Source organism: Phocoena sinus, chromosome 18, assembly GCF_008692025.1.
Source record: "Phocoena sinus isolate mPhoSin1 chromosome 18, mPhoSin1.pri, whole genome shotgun sequence".
Taxonomy (NCBI): Eukaryota; Metazoa; Chordata; class Mammalia; order Artiodactyla; family Phocoenidae; genus Phocoena; species Phocoena sinus.
In genome coordinates this window covers 21,138,636-21,157,349 of record NC_045780.1, presented here as the reverse complement: position 1 = coordinate 21,157,349, position 18,714 = coordinate 21,138,636, and the positions used below count along the sequence as shown (strand labels likewise).

At 46.8% G+C, this 18,714-nt stretch overlaps 1 protein-coding gene across 1 annotated transcript in view; it reads right to left on the bottom strand.

The window, feature by feature from the left end:
* SIAH3 (siah E3 ubiquitin protein ligase family member 3) overlaps nucleotides 1-11,511 on the bottom strand; it is a 72,404-nt gene extending 60,893 nt beyond the window's left edge. The window contains exon 1 of the mRNA XM_032611207.1: nucleotides 11,303-11,511. Within this exon, the coding sequence (XP_032467098.1) occupies nucleotides 11,303-11,437 (135 nt within the window). The 5' untranslated portion in view covers nucleotides 11,438-11,511. The remainder of the gene's footprint in view (nucleotides 1-11,302) is intronic.
* Between the last annotated feature and the right edge of the window lie 7,203 nt (nucleotides 11,512-18,714).

Genomic DNA, 18,714 nt, shown 5'->3' with positions numbered 1-18,714 from the left:
CCTGGGGGATTACCTTGGTGGCCTCCCCTCCACAGCGCCTGGCTGAGCGTTTTCCTCACGCCCCCTGAAGTCAGTATAGACGCTGCCCCTCGCGGCTCCAGCTTGTACCCTGGAAACAGGGCTCACAAACGTCATTCCGCCGTCCTCCCAGAAGCTCACCTCTCACCGGGACACCTCCCTCAACTCGGTTCTTCCCACGGCAGTTTTGGAAAAAGGAAATGTTCGAAGAGCGTTAGGGGGAACGGTCGACCCTTCCCCTAATCAAGGTAGAGGCTCAGTTAAGTGAGGTAGAAAATGGTCCTTAAAATCGCGTTCCTCTTCGATTTTCGTTTAAGAAAATAAATTTAGTAATAAAGTATGGCTGCTAGTGGGAAAGGAAACTCCGAAGGCCTGTGGATCTCAGAGAACTGGTGTGGCAGGGTAAGAGCCACATTCCAGCTAAACTCTACCACTGATTGGCTGCATCCTTGGACAAGTTACTTAATCTCTCTGTGCTTCAGCTTCCTTGTGTGTAATTTGGGGATAGATTGTCGGCGTAGTTCTGAGGATTTTTTAAAAGGCAATTCAGGTAAATCGCTTAGCATCACACTTAGCACTTAGTGAGTGCTCAATAAACGTGAGCTAATTCAAAAACATATACACAGGGCTTCCCTGGTGGCGCAGTGGTTGAGAGTCCGCCTGCCGACGCAGAGGACACGGGTTCGTGCCCCGGTCCGGGAAGATCCCACGTGCCGCGGAGCAGCTGGGCCCGTGAGCCATGGCCGCCAAGCCTGCGCGTCCGGAGCCTGTGCTCCGCAACGGAAGAGGCCACAACGGTGAGAGGCCCGTGTACCGCAAAAAAAACAAAAAACAAAAAACATATACACATATGTAGTTTTAACTTGGGTTCCCCCAAAGTAGAGCCTGAGATAAAAACTTGGATGCAGTGGTTTATTTGGGAAGTGATTCCAGGAAGCAGGAGGAAGGGACAGAGTCACTGCCATTGGCCACAGGGCTCCATTCCACCAGGCAGCCCTGGGGAGCCTAGAGCATGCCTCCCAGGATCGGCCCCCAAGAGCTGGGGCATCTGTGTGTGTTTGACGTATGCAGACAGAGGGTGAATGAGACAGGATCTTAGCTCAGTATTTTTAAATGAAATATAATATACTCAATATTAGTCCTATGGCCAGTTGTTTGTTGTGAAAAGAGAACACTGAGGGATGACATACCAAGAAGTGCTCAAAAGCGCAGAATTTTAATTTTAAACGGCTCCGCCACAAACAGTTGTGTAAGAGTGAGTAAGCGCTTTACCTTTCCTTTGCTTTGATAGAATGATAATATACTATTTCCAAGGGAGAATCAAATGCATAGCATTTAACACAGTTCCTGGACATAGCACGCCTTCCATAAATGGGAGCTATTTTGTGGTGGTTCTGATCATTGCTGTTATTATTGTGTGCGTAACTGTGACAGCAGAAAACGACAGTCTGTGGATTTCAGGATATGTAGCCAGCTTAGCCTAAGTCACAATATACCTCTAATTTATAGAAGGGGAACGCGAGGTTCTGAGTGACTACTTGCCTGGGACTTCCCAGCACATCCTTGGTGAAGTCGTAGGAATTAGATCTGAGGGACCATGGCATTGGCTGCAAAGCTGGGCAGATCGCTAGATGGGCTGGCCAGTCTTTTGTAAAATCTGGTATTGATCTGATTTGGTTCTGTTTCTGTGGAGCCTTCCTAATGCCATGCTAACACCGTCTTCCGTCCCCAAATGTGGTCTGCGATGGCCTTTCCCTTCCATAGAGGACACTCTCCAGTTTCGTCCTGTGGGGCCCTGTCCCTTCCACAGGCCAGTGTCTCCTGGCTGGAGTTCTCGGTGCCACCTGGAGATAGCTCTGCGGCTCACAGCTCCCTCCTAATCACCGGTTCGTGATTAAACATCCATTAAAGGACCAAGGAATTATTGAGATACAGCATGTTGCAAGTAAAACTGCTATTTCCTGTTACACCACAATTCTAAATTATCCACAAGACCTTTGTTCTTCTGCTAAGAACATTAGGCTGGTTTCAGATGGTGCTTTCATCCTGGCGCCAAGGTCAAGATGAAAATGCAGGCTTTTGTAGCAGAACTTGATCCACCCTGCTATGTGAAAGCCTGGGGTCATGGCTTCCTGGCTTAGGTGATTTCACGTAGAGCCTCATCTCAGTCACTAGCTATGTATTTGTGCCAGCACTAGAGACATGAGGAACATTGCCTTTTTAACGCCCCACTCTCACCCGGCTGGTTTATACCTTGGCAAGGTCCTGAGGACAGGGACCCCTTGGGAAGATGCCCAGTGTGTATGGGTCATAGTAGACAGGCAGCATCCTTATCCAACGCCCCTACCCCCCAGCAGTGTGGTGGCACAGGTAGAGCAGCGGACCCTGACCCTTATCAGCTGTGACCTTGGGCATCACCCCTTTGGGCCTCATCTGTTAGACCAGGACTTGGAACTGGAGCGTGGCTCTGGTTCTCTGAGCTTGGACCTGCCATGCTCAAAATCTTGGTCACTCAACAGACAGGTCCTGTTACTGCTGACCCATCCCTCTCTTTCCCCCAACATCCAGTTTGAGTAGAAGTTTGATCACTCATACAAGTTGGGCAAAAGAATCTTGGTCACATCTTGTGCATCAGGTAAGGGACTCCACTTACTAGCAGTGATGGTTACCATTTATGGAGTGTGTATTAGGTGCTGGGTGCTATGCTAAGCACTTGATGTATATCACGATGTTTCACCTTCAGAACAGTCATTTTATAGTTGAGGAAATGCGGGCTTAGGGAAGTCAAAGAGATTACTCCAGGCAAGTGACAGCATTGGATTCAAACCCAGATCAGTCTGACTCCAAAGCCCATATTCCAGGACCTCAGCTAGAATGTTGTTCTTTTCTCACCCATCACTGACTTCCCCCTTTTACCTCTTTCCTGAGGCTGGAGTGGTCAGTTACAGGTTGGGCTGGGGAGAGGGACCTTGTTCATCTCCGTGCTTTCCTCCACAGTGCTGGGGACCAGGTTTCCCCATCCAGTGGGCTTCGTACCCTGTGATCTTTATATATATATATATATATATATATATATATATATATATATATATATATATACACATATACACACACATATATATATATATTTTTTTTTTCTTTTTTTGGCTGCATTGGGTCTTCGTTGCTGCACGTGGGCTTTAGTTGGGGCAAGTGGGGTCTACTCTTTCTTGCTGTGTGCAGGCTTTTTATTGTGGTGGCTTCTCTTGTTGTGGAGCACGGGCTCTAGGTGAGTGGGCTTCAGTAGTGTGGCACGTGGGCTCAGTAGTTGTGGCTTACAGGCTCTAGAGCTCAGACTCAGTAGTTGTGGCACACAGACTTAGTTGCTCTGCGGCATGTGGGATCTTCCCGGACCAGGGGTCGAACCCGTGTCCCCTGTGTTGGCAGATGGATTCTTAACCACTGTGCCACCAGGGGAGCCCTGTACCCTGTGATCTTGTGCTATTCAGAGACCACTCAGGGTACAAACAGGTTGGCATCTCAGAACCTTCACTGACTCTGTGTGTGTGTGTGTGTATGTGTGTGTGTGTGTGTAGAAACTCAGGTTGGAGTAAGGGAACTCAGCCCTGTGGCCTACCTCCGTGCTTTTTAAAAAGTGTCCAATGACAGTGGGATCCAGGAATTCTTTCTTGGCTTAGAAAGGTCAGAGCACCCCTCACCTGCCCTTGATGCCAGGGGCTGCATCCTCCATTAAGCATCAACCCCCTTCATCCTGCCCAGCTCAGAGGGAAGCTACTTCCTCAAGGCAGAATGAACTGAAGGGCAGAGAGAAAATGTCCAGTCTCCCAGGGGGCTTGCAGGTTTTGCCCACCTACCTCTCCCCACCCCTCTGCATCTCTCAGCGGTGTCACTCAGCCTCAGACCCACGCCCTCCGGATCAGGTGCCCCTCACAGGGCCGCTTGCCCCTGTGCTAGTCAGCTGCCTCTAATGAAAAGAAAGCATGCATAAGTCACGAGGGCCCGTTCCCGGGGTGGGAGGAAAAGGGGCCTCATCCGCATGGCTCCTGGCTCCGATGACGGGCACCAGGTCCTCAGCCCCTGTTCCACCGCAGGCACACGTGTCCTCGCAGCCCCAGCCCCTCCTCTCCCATTGCACTTCAGGGCTCAGAACCCAAGCAGGGTTCAGGGCTTTCTTTGAAGTTAGGCAGTAAGGACAAATCTGACTTCTACGTAAGGCAAGAAATGGTTCCGTTCAAAATCTCTTCAAGGCCAAGGGCAATTCACGGATACCAAGGAACAGCAAGCACTGAGGCCTGCCGGGAGGGAGGAGAGGCGGAGAAAGACGGAAGGTGGGGTTTCGGGGAGTTGACTCTAACTTCCCAGGAGTGGCTTTAGTTTTTATCGTAATGACCCGTGTTGACAATAACTGCTACTATTTATCTACTCTCTCCTCTGTGGTAGACATTTTCCTTCTGTGAACTCATTTACGCCTGCAGCGGCCATAGAAGGTGGGCGTTTTTTTTTTTTTTTTAACATCTTTATTGGAGTATAATTGCTTTACAGTGGTGTGTCAGTTTCTGCTGTATAACAAAGTGAATCAGCTATATGTATACATATACCCCCATATCCCCTCCTGCTTGTGTCTCCCTCCCACCCTCCCTATCCCACCCCTCTAGGTGGTCACAAGGTGGGCATTCTTTTGTCCTTCTTATAGAGGAGGAAATGGAGCCTCTGAGAGGCAGTCATTTGTTCAAAATCACACATCGGCCAATGGCACAGCCTGGATTTGAGTTCAGACCTGTCTGCCCCAAAGCCCATGTTTTTTTCCTACACCCACTGCTTCTCCCCATATTGACCTGGTGGATTTATAAAATATGTACTAAGGGCAAAATATAATGCTCTATGCTTTTTTTTTTTTTGGCCTCGTGGCTTGCAGGACCTTAGTTCCCCGACCAGGGATTAAACCCAGGCCCTCAGCAGTAAAACCATGGAGTCCTAACCACTAGACCGCCAGGGAATTCCCTATGCTCTATGCTTTTGACAGTGTATCTCTTTCCATGTGATTTTTAAATATGATGTGCATGCATCCATGTTAATTATATTGTTTTTAAAATAATTCAGAAAAGAAAAGGGAAGAAGATTTATGGAGGGGGAAGGAGAATAAGGGAGGAGGATGGAGAGGCTCCAAATTGAAATGTGGATCTGACAAAGGGGAGATGGTGGGTGTGTGGTGCAGCCCATGGGGTCACACTGCTGGCCTGGGCCTGATGGGGTGCAGGAAGGGGGGTTCCCGCAATTTTCTGCTTCCACAGCATGCGAGGGATATTTAGTTAGGGCTAATTGGAAGGCAGCCTGGGGCAGTGCAGGGGATCTAGGTCTGACATCAGGAGAGCCGACTTCTGGTTCCTAAATTCTGCCGCTAAATAGGTTGACTCTGCAAAAGTCGAGTAGTGGGTTGAAAAGATAGATTCACATCCTAATGCCTGGAACCTGTGAATGTTACCTTAACTAGCAAGACAGTGAATATTACATGACCGAAGGTGAGATTAAATTAAGGATCTTGCAATGAGAAGCTTACCCTGGATCACCCAAGGAGGCCCTAAATGCAATAACCTGTATCCTTATAAGATGTACACACAAAGGAGAGAAGGAGGCCATGTGACCCCAGAGGCAGAGATTGGAGGGATGTGACCACAAGCCTAAAAGCACGTGGAGTTCTCAGAAGCCAGATGAGGCAAGGGACAGACTCTTCCTTGGAGCCTTGGAGAGGCCTGGCCCTGCTGACACCTTGATTTTGGACTTCCAGCCTCCTGATTTCTCTGAGAAATAGATCACTCTGATTTTCAGCTGCCCCATTTGTGGTAATTTGTTACAGCAGCCGTAGGAACCGAATACAAGTCATTCCCCTCTCTGGCCTCCGTTTCCTCAATTGTAAACTAAGACGGTTCAGGCTCCCAGTTCTGACATTCTCCCCGTCACTCTCTGAGCCATAGAGAACGGAGCTCCGTTCTCCAGGTAACCCCTTCCACGTGGCACTTTGTGTCTAAACAGGCCACCTTTCCCCTTTGGGGAACAGAGTTGGTTGAGTCCAGATGACTTTGTTAAGAGTAAAATACCACCCCAGACAGTTAATTTTATTTTTCTTATTGTTAATTGCTAGAGAAACGTTCTGCCTTGCCCCAGGGAAGCCATCCAAATAACTCTGACCTCTCTGTGGATTTCAAAAAAAGTGTTCAGTCTCAGTTTTCTCATTTCTTCTAAACAGTCCCTGCAGCTTGAGGGACCATGGTGAAGGGAGAGCCACAAAATTTGCTCTGGGGCTGCCGGATAAATGCAGTACGGAGGCAAGGGGCTCACATCACCTCTGCGCCAGCTTCAGCCTCCCCTGTTCCCCGTCACCAGCACGCTGCTAACCGAATGGCTGCTCGGGGCTCGCGCCTCCAGTTATATGACTCAGGAGCCTCATTTGCAGTCACCATTAACCAGAAAAGCCGCATGACTGCTCTGTGCCTACAGTGTCTAGTGTCTTATAATATTCACAGAAACCAAAGGGCTGGAGGAGGCAGCAAGGGAAAGCCTTTATAATAACACTCACAGAGTGAGGACAGCCAGCTCAGCTCCTCCCTCATCCTTCCCCCGCCCCCGTCTAAGGTGCTGTTGGAGCTGTGAAGAGCCTCCAGCCTGGGCAGCAAAGGAAGATGGTGAAATGTCCAGAAGACTGGGGATGCGACCCTCAGACATGGCTGTGTCAGGAAGAGCTGAGCAACCCACACCCTGCCTATGAAACAATCTTATCGGAAGCCTTTAACTGCCTTAAGCTAGTTATTCAGGCTGAATACTCCAGGACCACCTCTAAACCTCTAAAAACGATGTTCATGTCTTTAGCGTTCCTTCAGCTGCCTGCCATGCTATGTCAAGCAGAGTTAGTGAAAGCCCCAGGGCAGGCGCGGGATCTCCAAAGATCAGCCCATGAACGGTAGAGGTGAGGGTTGCCCTTGCCCCCCCGCCTCTCCTCAGCTTCCTCCTTTAATGATCCCCAGTCCACCAGCTCCACCATCACTCAGAACACGTTCATCCATAAGGGTTGGTCTCAGAATGAAAGGCACATGGATGCTTTAAGTGATCGTACTAAAATGCCCTAATTTTAGATTTAGTATCTGTCAGGCACAAATTAAAGCCGTCATTGTCCCATATGCCCTTCCCACTGTGTGTGTGACTGTGAGTGTGTGTGTGTGTGTCTGTCTGTTTGTCTGTCAACTCAAGGTTAACGGGTAATAATCGAAAAGAGCTCCAGGGACTGGACCGGCTGGATGGAGGTATGAATAGCCTTCCAGGAGAGGTGGGAGAGGTTCCGCCCTCGGGTCTGGGTGCCGGGGAGGGCACTGGGGGTCTCAGCAATGACATTGGCCCTGGTGGGGGCCTTTTGGAAGTCTGCCAGAAAGTGTTTTGCTGGACTTCTTTCAGAACCTCGTTTACCAAGCACTGTGGCTACAGGGAGGAAGTCGCCCAGCCAGCCTCAGCTCAGCGCCTGTCCGCTTGGGAAGCGCTGAGCACTGACCCCAGAGGGGTCTGGCTGCCACTACAGACCCTTCCCTGGAGAGGCCTGGGTGCAGAGACTGGCCAGGTCACCCCTCAAAGGGCACCTAGGGATGGGACAGAAGCAGGGAGGGCTGCCCGGGGCAGGGCATTGTACAAGCAGCGAGTGTCGATGGGAGAGGAGCCGGGAGAGGATCCAGGAGAGAAAGGCTTTCTTGGTTTGGAAACAAGCAAAGGACACGAGGGAGAAAGCAGTGCTGAATCAGGACCAGGAGTCCGCACCCTCCCCGGTGCCAGCCTGCAGCCCGTGGGCCACATTTCAGTGACCTCCATGAATGGGGAAGCAGATGGCAGCCAGCCAAGGTCACCGGCTCCTTGGTGGTCCCTTTTCATGGGGTGGGAAGGAGAAGTGGGGGCCCGGGTCCCTTTAAGGAGCCATCCCTGTAGGCAGAGACAGACAGACAGACACAGGGCAACACGGAGTGCCATTTGCAGTCCACAGAGCCAGCTCTGCTATGGATTCTTCTTGAAGCAGAAGACCCTCCTATTCCAGGCCAGCGACTCTAAACACCCCTTTAAAGCAGGGTGGGCTTAAGGAGTGTAATGGCTTTAACTGGGTTGTCTGCATTCCCCAGGAAGGCTTCTGCCTTCCACTTAGAAGGAAAGGCATCAGCTTGCTTGAAGGAATCCCAGGTTACCGAGTAATCGCCATAATAAAATTGAGAATGAAGGTGACCCATAGAAGCATGGTAAATACACAATTTTGTCTGCTCAGTAAGTGAATTTTGATTATAACTCAGCACTTGCCTCAGGTCGTAAAGTACTGCTAGCATTCTCAGGAAAGGACAAAGTGCAAAAAATGCTTCCACAAAGAAAAACACAGGCTTCCCAGCCCTCTTTGTAGCAATATGCAACCTAGAAAATTGAAAGCAAGGTTGCAGTCTCTCTGTCCTTCGTCACCATTTTATGTACCAGCCTGTCATTACAAAATGCGGGGAGGCACCGCAGATCAATAGCTATTCTGGGTTAACATTGCCACAGCTTTTTTTTTTTTTTTCTTTAAAAGAAGAATTTTTCTTCCTATGTGGATCACAGCTTATTACATCTAAGGCATACTTCTGTGGTCTGCCTATGGAAAGGAATGCTGAGAAGGGGCAATTTCTTTCGAGGTTTTATGCATTTTTTAATATCAGTGATGGGGCAGCAATGCTCCTAGAAAACTGTTCCTTTATAAGCTCCAAAGGGTTGTTAGCCCTCAGGTTTGAGAAGCAGGTAAAACTTACCTGATGGGCCACCTGGAGCCTGGATGAGACCTCCCCAGGGGCAACCTGGGATGCGGAAGTCTGTCTCCGCCTGGTACAGCCTCTGTAAATCCTGTGTGTCCTGCTGCAACCCCTGGTAACATTAGCGGCCGTCGATTTGATTTGTTTATCTGCAGTGACACTCATCTGAGCAAACTCTCTAAGTGGCTTTTTATAGGAAATGAAAAGCCAAATGAGAATGTATGTGAAAAAGTGAGCCATGGGAAATAGCCTCTCAAAGCATATGTCACCTATTTTTATGTTACTAAGTTGGCTGAAGGCTTTAAGTGATAACTTTTGAAGTTCCTAATGGAACCGTACAAATTATGTATGATAATGTAATCTTTTTTCGGAGGAGACCGTTATAAAGCACAACTACCTTGAGTATCATCTCTTTTTCAGCCTCACAGAGTCGTGGAGGAGGCAGGCTAAAGATACATAGGTTCATTTTGCAGGTGAGGGAGGGAAGGCTCAGAGACATCGAGTCCTTCAAGGTCACACAGCTAGTCAGCACTGACCCAAGGACTCCGACACTGACTCTGGACTCCTGAGTCCGGGCAGCAGGACTACCTGTCAATATCCAGGCTGACATCACTGAAGCATACACACAGATGCTTTTCACTCCACCCCACACCAGGATCTTAGCACCCTTCTTCCCCTCCGTCACCTGCTGCAGCCAACGAACCATCCAAATTCAAACTTTGGAAATGCTAAGTCTCATAAAAAATTTGTAAAGGTCTTAAAATGCGAAACAGGAATAAACAAAATTTCTTGCCACAGGGAAAACTAACTAATGTAAAGCGACAAAACAATGGGAGTTTGAATGCGGTCTCAAAAGTGGCCATAAAATGGAATTCAGCATCATATTTTAATAGGTACATCATACACTCGCTTTGCCAAGGATGACTGGGGGTGAATTCTCATTTATAAAAGTAAGCCGTGAAGGGAAAAAGAAAATAGGAGAATGAGGGGAAGAGAGAGGAGGGGAGGGGGGGAGGGAGAAAGGGAGAGAGAGAGTGAGAGAAGGAGGGATTGCAGTTGGGGAGGCTGAGTGGTTGAGGGAGATGGTATTAGTCACAGCTTGGGGACCGCGGAAAGCCGGTTCCTAGGTCAGGAGCACCATAGCTGTCCCAGAGTAGCGCATCACCCCTCCATCCAGGAGTGGCCTTGGCATATGGCCCCAGGGGCTCCAGGCAGCTGTCCCTCCTGAGGACTTCCAGGAATTGTGGGGAAGCGGGGGTGGGGGTGTTGCAGGGAGGCATCCTTCAGCACTGGCCTGCAGGGCTCCAGCCGAAGAGAGTTTATAAAGTGATGAGCAACAAGCAACATCTGCCCAGCAGCAGTGGTCAGAATGACAGTTCTATTCTGGTAGAGACTATTCCGTGGCTCCGCTGCACACGTGCCCTTCCCCCGTCACTCCGCCTTGGGTATAATGAGGACAGGAAAGCAACTCCCAAACGAGTCCATCGTTTATTTGGGGACAGAGCCCATTGGGCTCAGACTTTCACACCGGGGGGAGTTCAGCTGCGCCCTCGCACCGCCGCTCCCGCCCTACCTTCCCGTCTCCCCTGCCTCCCCTAGCCAGGGCCTCTGCATTCATTTCCCCCAGTCTTGGCGGTGATGTGAAGCGGTCCCTCCAGCCCTTATTTTGGCTGTTCTCTTAAAGGGCATTGACCTAAAGGCACAAACGCAGCGGCAGCGGCGTCGGAAGCGCAGCCGGGCGGGCGGCCACAGCAAAGAGGCACCCGCAGCGCCTGCGGTGATTCGGGCAGTAGCAGCTCGGGGCCGGTTTCATTTCGATACTCTTGAAGCAAATCTGCCCCTCCTGTCCTCTGCGCACCGGGCGCATCTAGCTCGAAGGAAGGAAAGAAGACAAACTCCTCCCGACATCCCCGCCCCCCCGATCCCCACTCACGCCGAGTCTGAGCACAAGGGGAAAACACTCTGAAGAAGGAGCCCTCTCCCCAACTCCCAGATCCCTGCCTCGGGGTTCCTGTCCCCCCACTCCGACCCCAGTTACTTCAGTGGCAGCCAGAGGAGCTTCCTAAATCCGTGTGCTCGCCTGCCTTTCCAGCACGTGGGACAGACTGCGATTTGAATAACTTTTCAAATCCTGTCTCCTAAACACTTGCCCACAAATACTTGGGAGAGAGCGGGGCAAGCCCCCTGCTCTGTCCACCGCCCCACTCCTAGGCTGATAGCGTGGAAAAAAAAAAAAAAAAAAAAGACTCTCACTCCAGTTGCTCTTGCCAGTCGGGGAAACAACACACTGTCGCCGAGAGCATCCAACCACCAAGAGAGGGAGAATGAGCCCCGAGGCCCCGGCCCCGGGTACCCAACACCGTCCTGGCGCCAGTGGACCAGCCTTTGCCGCGAGTTCCCCGCGCTCGCGGGAGGGTCACAGACGCCCCCGGAGGATGGACTTGAACCCAAGCCGCGGGAACATCAAGCGAGAGAGAGCCACTCACCTTTAGGTTGTGCGTGGGGTTTACAACGCAGACAAGTTGCCCAGCGGCGGAGAACACCCGTTTAGCCTTGTAGTGTTGAAAGCGGAGGTGAATGAGATCTAACACAGCCCCAAAGCACTGGGTGAAGAAAAGCATCACAACTTTTTGGGGGGGTTGTTGGCACAGGAAGGCAGCGGAGGAAGCTGTAAGTCCTTGGGCTCTGGAAGGAGCGCAGCCCCTGAGACACTACGCTCCAGCCCGGCTTACTGTGCTTTCGTATTCATCATCAAAATAAGACGGTTAGAATCTTGCCGCAGTGAGGCGGCCAATCAAAAGGACAGAAATGTTATCCTTGAGGTGCAGAGACAGCCAATAACAAATGCCTCCCCTACCGAAACTCCCTGATGAATTGAGCCTGGCGGAGAATGTATTATTGAACATTACCATAGATCAGCACATTGCATTTATCTTGTGATTACAGCCAACCATACATAATGCTGGGGAGATAGGCTGACAAAATTGATTGCCTAATGTGTCTCCATTTATTAATTGACTTAATTTAACATGAGAGGCTTTCTTAACGCGCTGGCAAAAACGTAAAGCATTTAAACCGCCAAATAGTAAAACACCCTGCTCCAAAGTAAGCAGATGGATAACGCAGATCGCGGCTTGATTCACCAGAGCTGCTTGGGAGAAAATCAAATATTACAAGACTCCTCTGATTCCAGATAAGGGTTTGGCAACAGCAGAAACGTGCATCTTTCAATCTTGTGCTCCGACTCTCTCTGCAGTTTGGATTTCAGCCCCTTGATAAACCTGACTCTCCACTCTTTATCAGAGAAAAAGCATTCCCGACAAATAAATGCTTTTGGAGTTGAGGGGGAAAAAATGTATGTATATCTATAATACTGGAATTACTGAAGCCTGAAAATATTAAAGCATAAAAGTGTACGGAGTATGCTTCTAAAAATAATGAAATCCCTGATGCATGAATGCATACACACAGAAAAACCTACACACAGAGGAGAGTGGCTTGTAAATCAGCAAAATAATTGCAGATGCGGAGGGCTTTTGCTTGTCATTCATTTGCATGTTGGTGGGCAGCAAATTGCTAATTAACCACTAGATTGTTGGAGACGTTAAAATAGAGGTTAAGAGCACACATACAACATCATTTGCTTGTCTCTGCAAATGCCAGTAGCACATTTCTGTGCTAGAGGAGGCAGAGGGCATTCCAGCCCTCAGACTGCACTCCCTCTCTCTCCAGAACTGGGCTGGTAGAGGTGCTAAGCCTATCCACTGGTTCTGGAAGAAAGACTCCTGTGCAGTACACGAGGAGTCTTAGGGTTTGGGGGGAGCAAGCTCTGATGGCTTAGTCAGTCTTTGGGACTAAATCAGGAGAATTGCATGTGTTGTGTTTCTCATTCTCTTTGGTTGTTTCTCGGCTGGGAAGCCAGCCCAGACGCAGTGAGCCTGTGTGAGCATCAGTCTTGGGTGTGAATTACACTCAGAGTGTGAGCCCATTACTTCTTCCTAAATGGCTCTCGCTCCACTCCGGCTACAGTACTTGGGTTGTAACGTAGGCAAAGCGTACACACACCTGGGACACCTACATCTGTGACCTGGTCAGGCAATTAAACCAACTACTGATTAAAGTATAGGGGGGAAAAGTGCACAGTTTTCCTGAAACCAGGACAAAGCCTAGGTGTTGGTTTTCACTTGAGTTTAAAACCAAACCAATGTGTTCAGAAACAAATAAGCCAAGCACCATTTAAAATGGAAACTTTGTACTTTCTGGAATAATTGCACTGGCACAAAATTAGAAGATGACAACATTTGAACTGATTAGAATCATCTGTATGATGCTTTTATAGGATATGAGTCCCCAGACCCATTCATAATATGGTTCATAGATAAGAGTTGCTGACCTACAATACCAGAATTCTCTTTGTAAAGTTTTCATTTTCCAGAACAAGCTTTCAGCAGTTCAGCAGGAAAACATTCAGTATTCTTTTATTGCCTTCCTTAAAAGAAATAAATAAAAGTGACCATACTCCACCAGTTCATAATTCAGAAGGTCCGAACTTCCTCTTTCCACATCCTTTGTTAGAGTGGAACTATTATGCTGTTTGTTTCTACCTCTGGGTATGCTCAGACAGGTTTCTTAAAACCTCACTTAGGCTCAGTTCCCACGCCTGTAACATGGGGATAATAGCAAATTATTTCCCCCTCAAGGTTATTGTGAAGGCTAAGATGATGTACCTGGAAGAGCCCAGCACAGTGCCTGATTCAAAGCAGCCTTTCAATACTTGAGTCTATTGAGTGTCTCGTGGAAGAGTGATTATGTTCAGAATGTCTTTCCTTCCTGTTCCGCAAAATATTTTTCCCCATGAATATTCACCCTACCATCCAGGGTCACAAAAGCAGAGGACATAAGAGCAGACTTGACTCTTGCTATGTTCTTAAGGGTGGATGTTCCTGGTATTACCTGGACACTGGGTCTGGGAGTGAGGGCTGAAGGGCTAAGGAGTGCATATTGACATCAGTGGTGAGAACAGAGCCACAGACCCGCTATTATGGATGGTTTTCCTTAATCCCAGACCTGACCTTTTGTCCTACTCTCTAGCCCCAAACTGGCTTACGTCACTCTGCTTTCGAATATTAAGCATACCCATCTGTTCTCGGAATCAGTCCTCAAAATAATCATCCGTCGGGAAATGTCTGAAGCTAACCCTGATAACAAACGCTCATGGTTAATGTCCCCCAAAACAGGGTGGCACAAACTAGCCTTCGTGTAGAGATTTAGAGCTGTGTTCACCTTTTGCCACTAAGTTGGCCCCTCTGCGGTAGCCACACCAATCCTCTCATGCTGCACTACGATGCCCAAGGCTTCCCGTTCGCCTCCAGAGCAACCGGCTTTACCTTTTATCTGGACCAGCAAGCCTCAGAGATTGGTAATTAGACAAATTTGGATTGAAAGCCTACTTACTGTTACTTTGGGTAAATTATGTAATCTTACTGACACTTAGTTTTGTTTGTCTGTAAAAATGAAGCTAATGACTCCCTTGTAAAGTAGTTTAAAGGTGAAGTGAGATGATATAAGTAAAGTAACCAGCCCAATGACTGGTTTTCATAATAACTTTAATGAGAAGCTAGTATCATCATTATCATCATCTTCTCATCAAAAACATTTTTGTCCAAGGCAACCCAAAGTTCTGCTGAGCATATAGAACAACCAAAATTCTCATGCACTGCTGGAAACCACTTTGGAAAGCTGCTTGGAAGCATCTAGTAAAGCCAAACATATGGGTACCCTATGACCCAGAAAGCCCACTCCATATACCCAACAGAGATGTGAGCATGTGCTTAGCAAAAGACTGGTACTAGGATTTTCATTGCAATGTATTCATAATATAGTTTCATAGCAACTGTAGTCACGATAGATAGAAACTGGAAACAACCTCAGTATCTATCAAAAATAAGATGGATAAATTACATTATTTTTTTTCCTTCCCTTGTTAAGTACTACATAAAAAATAGAATAAACTGTCGCTACGTGCAACAAGGCAATAACATGGATGGATCTCACAGATACAATTTTGAGGTAGAGAAGCCACACGCAAAAGAATACATGTTGTGTGATTCCATTTATATGAAGTTCGGGAACATAGAATAGGTTATCCATGGGGCAGGAGATCGGGAGATTGGTAACCTTGGCAAGGGGTTACGACTGAAGGGGACATGGGGTAGGTTTTAGAAAGCTAGGTAGATTCTGTTTCTTGATCTGTGTTCTAGTTTCATGAATATTGTGGATTGACTTGTTTTCCTGAAAACAGATATGCTGAAGCCCTAATCCCCAGTGCCTCAGAATGTGACCTTATTTGGAAATAGGGTCATTACAGAGGTCATCAAGTTAACATGAGGTCATTCGTGTGGGCTTTAATCCAATATGACTAGTGCTCATCTAAAAAGGGAGAATTTTGATGTAGAGATATACACACAGGGAGGATGCCACATGAACGTGAAGACAGAGATCGGGACAGTACATCTATAAGCTGAGGAACACCAGAGATGACCAGCAAACCACCAGAAGCCAAGGGAGAGGCATGGAAAAGATTCTCCCTCATAGCCTCCAGGAGGAACCAACCCTGCTGACACGTTGACATCAGACTTCTAAGATGTCTCCAGCACTGTCAAGACAATAGATTTATGCTGTTTAAGCCACCCAGTTTGTGGTACTTTGTTATGGCAGCCCTAGAAAACAATACAATGGATATATCTGTTGGGTGGAGATTCTTTAGGCTGTGAACTTATGATCAATGCCCTTTTCTGTATGTAAGGTATATGCCCCAATTATACTGAAATAACATGTGGATGAGCATATAATTGAACTTTGAAGTAGTGAAGTATTCATAAAGATTTTAAAAGTTTATTGAAGTAATCACAAAGGAAAATACTCGCTTACATAAAATGTTAAACTCTATGTCAAAATAATGTCTGACAACTGACATTGAAAAAACCCAAAATACTGAGGGATGTATTTGCAGCAATTATGACAGCAAAAGATTTGTATTCCTAATAAAGAACTCTTGTATATCATTTTAAAGAGCTAAAATTATATAAAACAAGATAGACAGAGGATATACACAGAAGAAATTTAAAAATTCATAAATGAATGGTAGATGTTCAATAGAACCAGAAATCAAAGAAATGCATTAAAACAGGATGGCATCTTTGGGCTTCCCTGGTGGCGCAGTGGCAGAGAGTCCGCCTGCCGATGCAGGGGACGCGGGTTTGTGCCCCGGTCCGGGAAGATCCCACGTGCCGCGGAGCGGCTGGGCCCGTGAGCCATGGCCGCTGGGCCTGCGCGTCTGGAGCCTGTGCTCTGCAACGGGAGAGGCCACAACAGTGAGAGGCCCGCGTACCGCAAAAAAAAAAAAAAAAAAACCAAAAAATCAAGATGGCATCTTTTATGTGTCAAATTGGCACTTTTTATTTTTAAACAATAATAACCAGGGCTGATGAATCTTCATTGAGAAGGACATTGTCCTCTGCTGCTGATGTGAATAGTAATAACAAACATTTAAATGCTTTGTAGATATCAGGCACCATGCTAAATAGTTGGTCTTTGTAGTCAAGTATATCTACAGTCAAATATCTTATTTTCCTTTTCACAGTAACCCCATCAGATGTTCTTCTCGTTTCCAGACAAGAAAGCTGTGGCTCAAGAATATTAACTTGTCCACGGTTACCTAACTAGTAAACGGTAAAGGTAGGATTTGACCCCAGACTTCTGCAGTGCCAGATACTGAGATTTACTGCCTCTGAGAGTGTATACTTGTTGTACCCTTTTCTTGAAAACAATTTGACAATATGCATTAGCTGCCTAAGAAGGTCCATAAACTTTGACCTTCTAACGAAATATCTAGAAATCTGTTCTTATGGTATAAACAGAAATGTCAACAAATATTTAAGTATGAGGATGTTCATTGTTGTAGCACTTATACTACTGGAAATAATAGAAAGAACCTGTGTGTCCAGCATTATTTAAGTGGACTTAAGTAATTTAAGATACATCTAGCCACAGCATGGAATAAATTATAGCTGTAAAAATAGGTTTCTGGAAAAAGTATAGAAAGACGTATGCATAAAGCTATTCACTGTGGCACTGTTTGTAATAGTTCAAGACTAGAAGCCTCCACATTATCCCTCCATAGGGGACTGGCTGAATAAACTGTATACATTTATCAAATGGTGACAATTAATCATAGAAAGAAATGACAGTTATCTCCAAATACTGCTAAGCAATGAATTCAGGTTATCCTGGTAGATTAAAAAAAAGTAATGTGAAGAATTTTGTGCATAACATGAAAATATTTATCTTAGAATGGGGGATATCTATTTATTTGTTATTTATGTTTTAAAAATGGAAGAATGAATTAAAAACTAACAACAGGGCTTCCCTGGTGGCGCAGTGGTTGAGAGTCCGCCTGCCGATGCAGGGGACACGGGTTCGTGCCCCAGTCCGGGAAGATCCCACATGCTGCAGAGCGGCTAGGCCCATGAGCCATGGCTGCTGAGCCTGTGCGTCTGGAGCCTGTGCTCTGCAACGGGAGAGGCCACAACAGTGAGAGGCCCGCGTACCGCAAAAAAACCCCAACAAAACAAAAATAAAAACTAACAACGAAGTTACTTATAGGGGCGAGAAGGGAAGAGGGTAGAGGAGGCAAAAATAAAGGTAGACTTCTCTGAATATATCTTGTTCTGTAGTTGGACTTCAAAACCTTGAAATTATTTTATAAAATTATAAAACAAAAATAAAAAAGAAATCTTCAAAAGTCAAAACCAAAATAAAACAAATCAACTATTTGACAAGTTGGTGGCATATGCACACAGAAAAGACAATTTTAAGTTACTTTGGAACACAGTAAGATGACTAGAAATCCTTAGTAAAATGTACTCCAAAGACAGAAAGAAGTTCAAAAAATTTAACTACCTTTAGCACACGTATTGCTGGTGGTAGTGTCTGTAGTGGTTTAAAAATATATCACCACCTTCAGAAAGTGGAGCCTAATCTCTCTCCCCTTGAACGTGAACCAGACTTGATGACTTACTTCTGAAGAAGTGTGGAAATGATGATGTGTGATTTTTGAAGCTAGATCATCAAAGGAATTGCAGTTTCCCCATTGTTCTCTTGGATCACTTGCTCTGGGGCCGGATTTCATGCCATGAAGACATTCAACTAGCCCTCTGGAGAGGCCTATATGGAAAGGAACTAATGTCTCATGCTAACAGCCAGTACCAACTTGCCAACCGTGCAGATGAGATTCTTTGGAAGCAGATCCTTCACCCTTGGTCAAGCCTTCAGATAACTGCAACTCTGGTCAAATTCTTTACTGCAACCTATAAGAAAGTCCCCACCAGAACTACCTAACTGAGCTGCTCTCAAATTCCTAACTCACAGAAACTGTGACATAATAGTTGTTTAGTGTTACTTTAAGCCACTAAGTTTTGGGATAATTTGTCATGTAGAAATAGATAGCGAATACAGAATTTGTTCCAGGACTGGGGTGCTGCCATGACAAAACCGTAAAATTTGTGAGTGGCTTTGGAATTGGGCAGTGGACAGAAGCTGAGAGTACTAATGAAAGCCTAAAGGGCCTCGAGAAGACTGTGAATAGACGCCCAAGGTCAGGAAGGGCTTATTTTGGAAGGGTTTGTGAATGTGGTTTTGTCTGAGTGGGCTACACCCAGAATCATAGGAGATCCATAAAGTTTTTAAGAGAAGTAAACTAGCAGAAGTACCACATGGATTGGATTGAAAGGGGCAGAATTAGTATAAAATGATAAGAGGCCTTTGGACCCTGAAGCTTCTACTGGTAGGAAGGAAGCTGAGAATACTCTTCAGTAGAAAACATGGGCTACCTTTTATG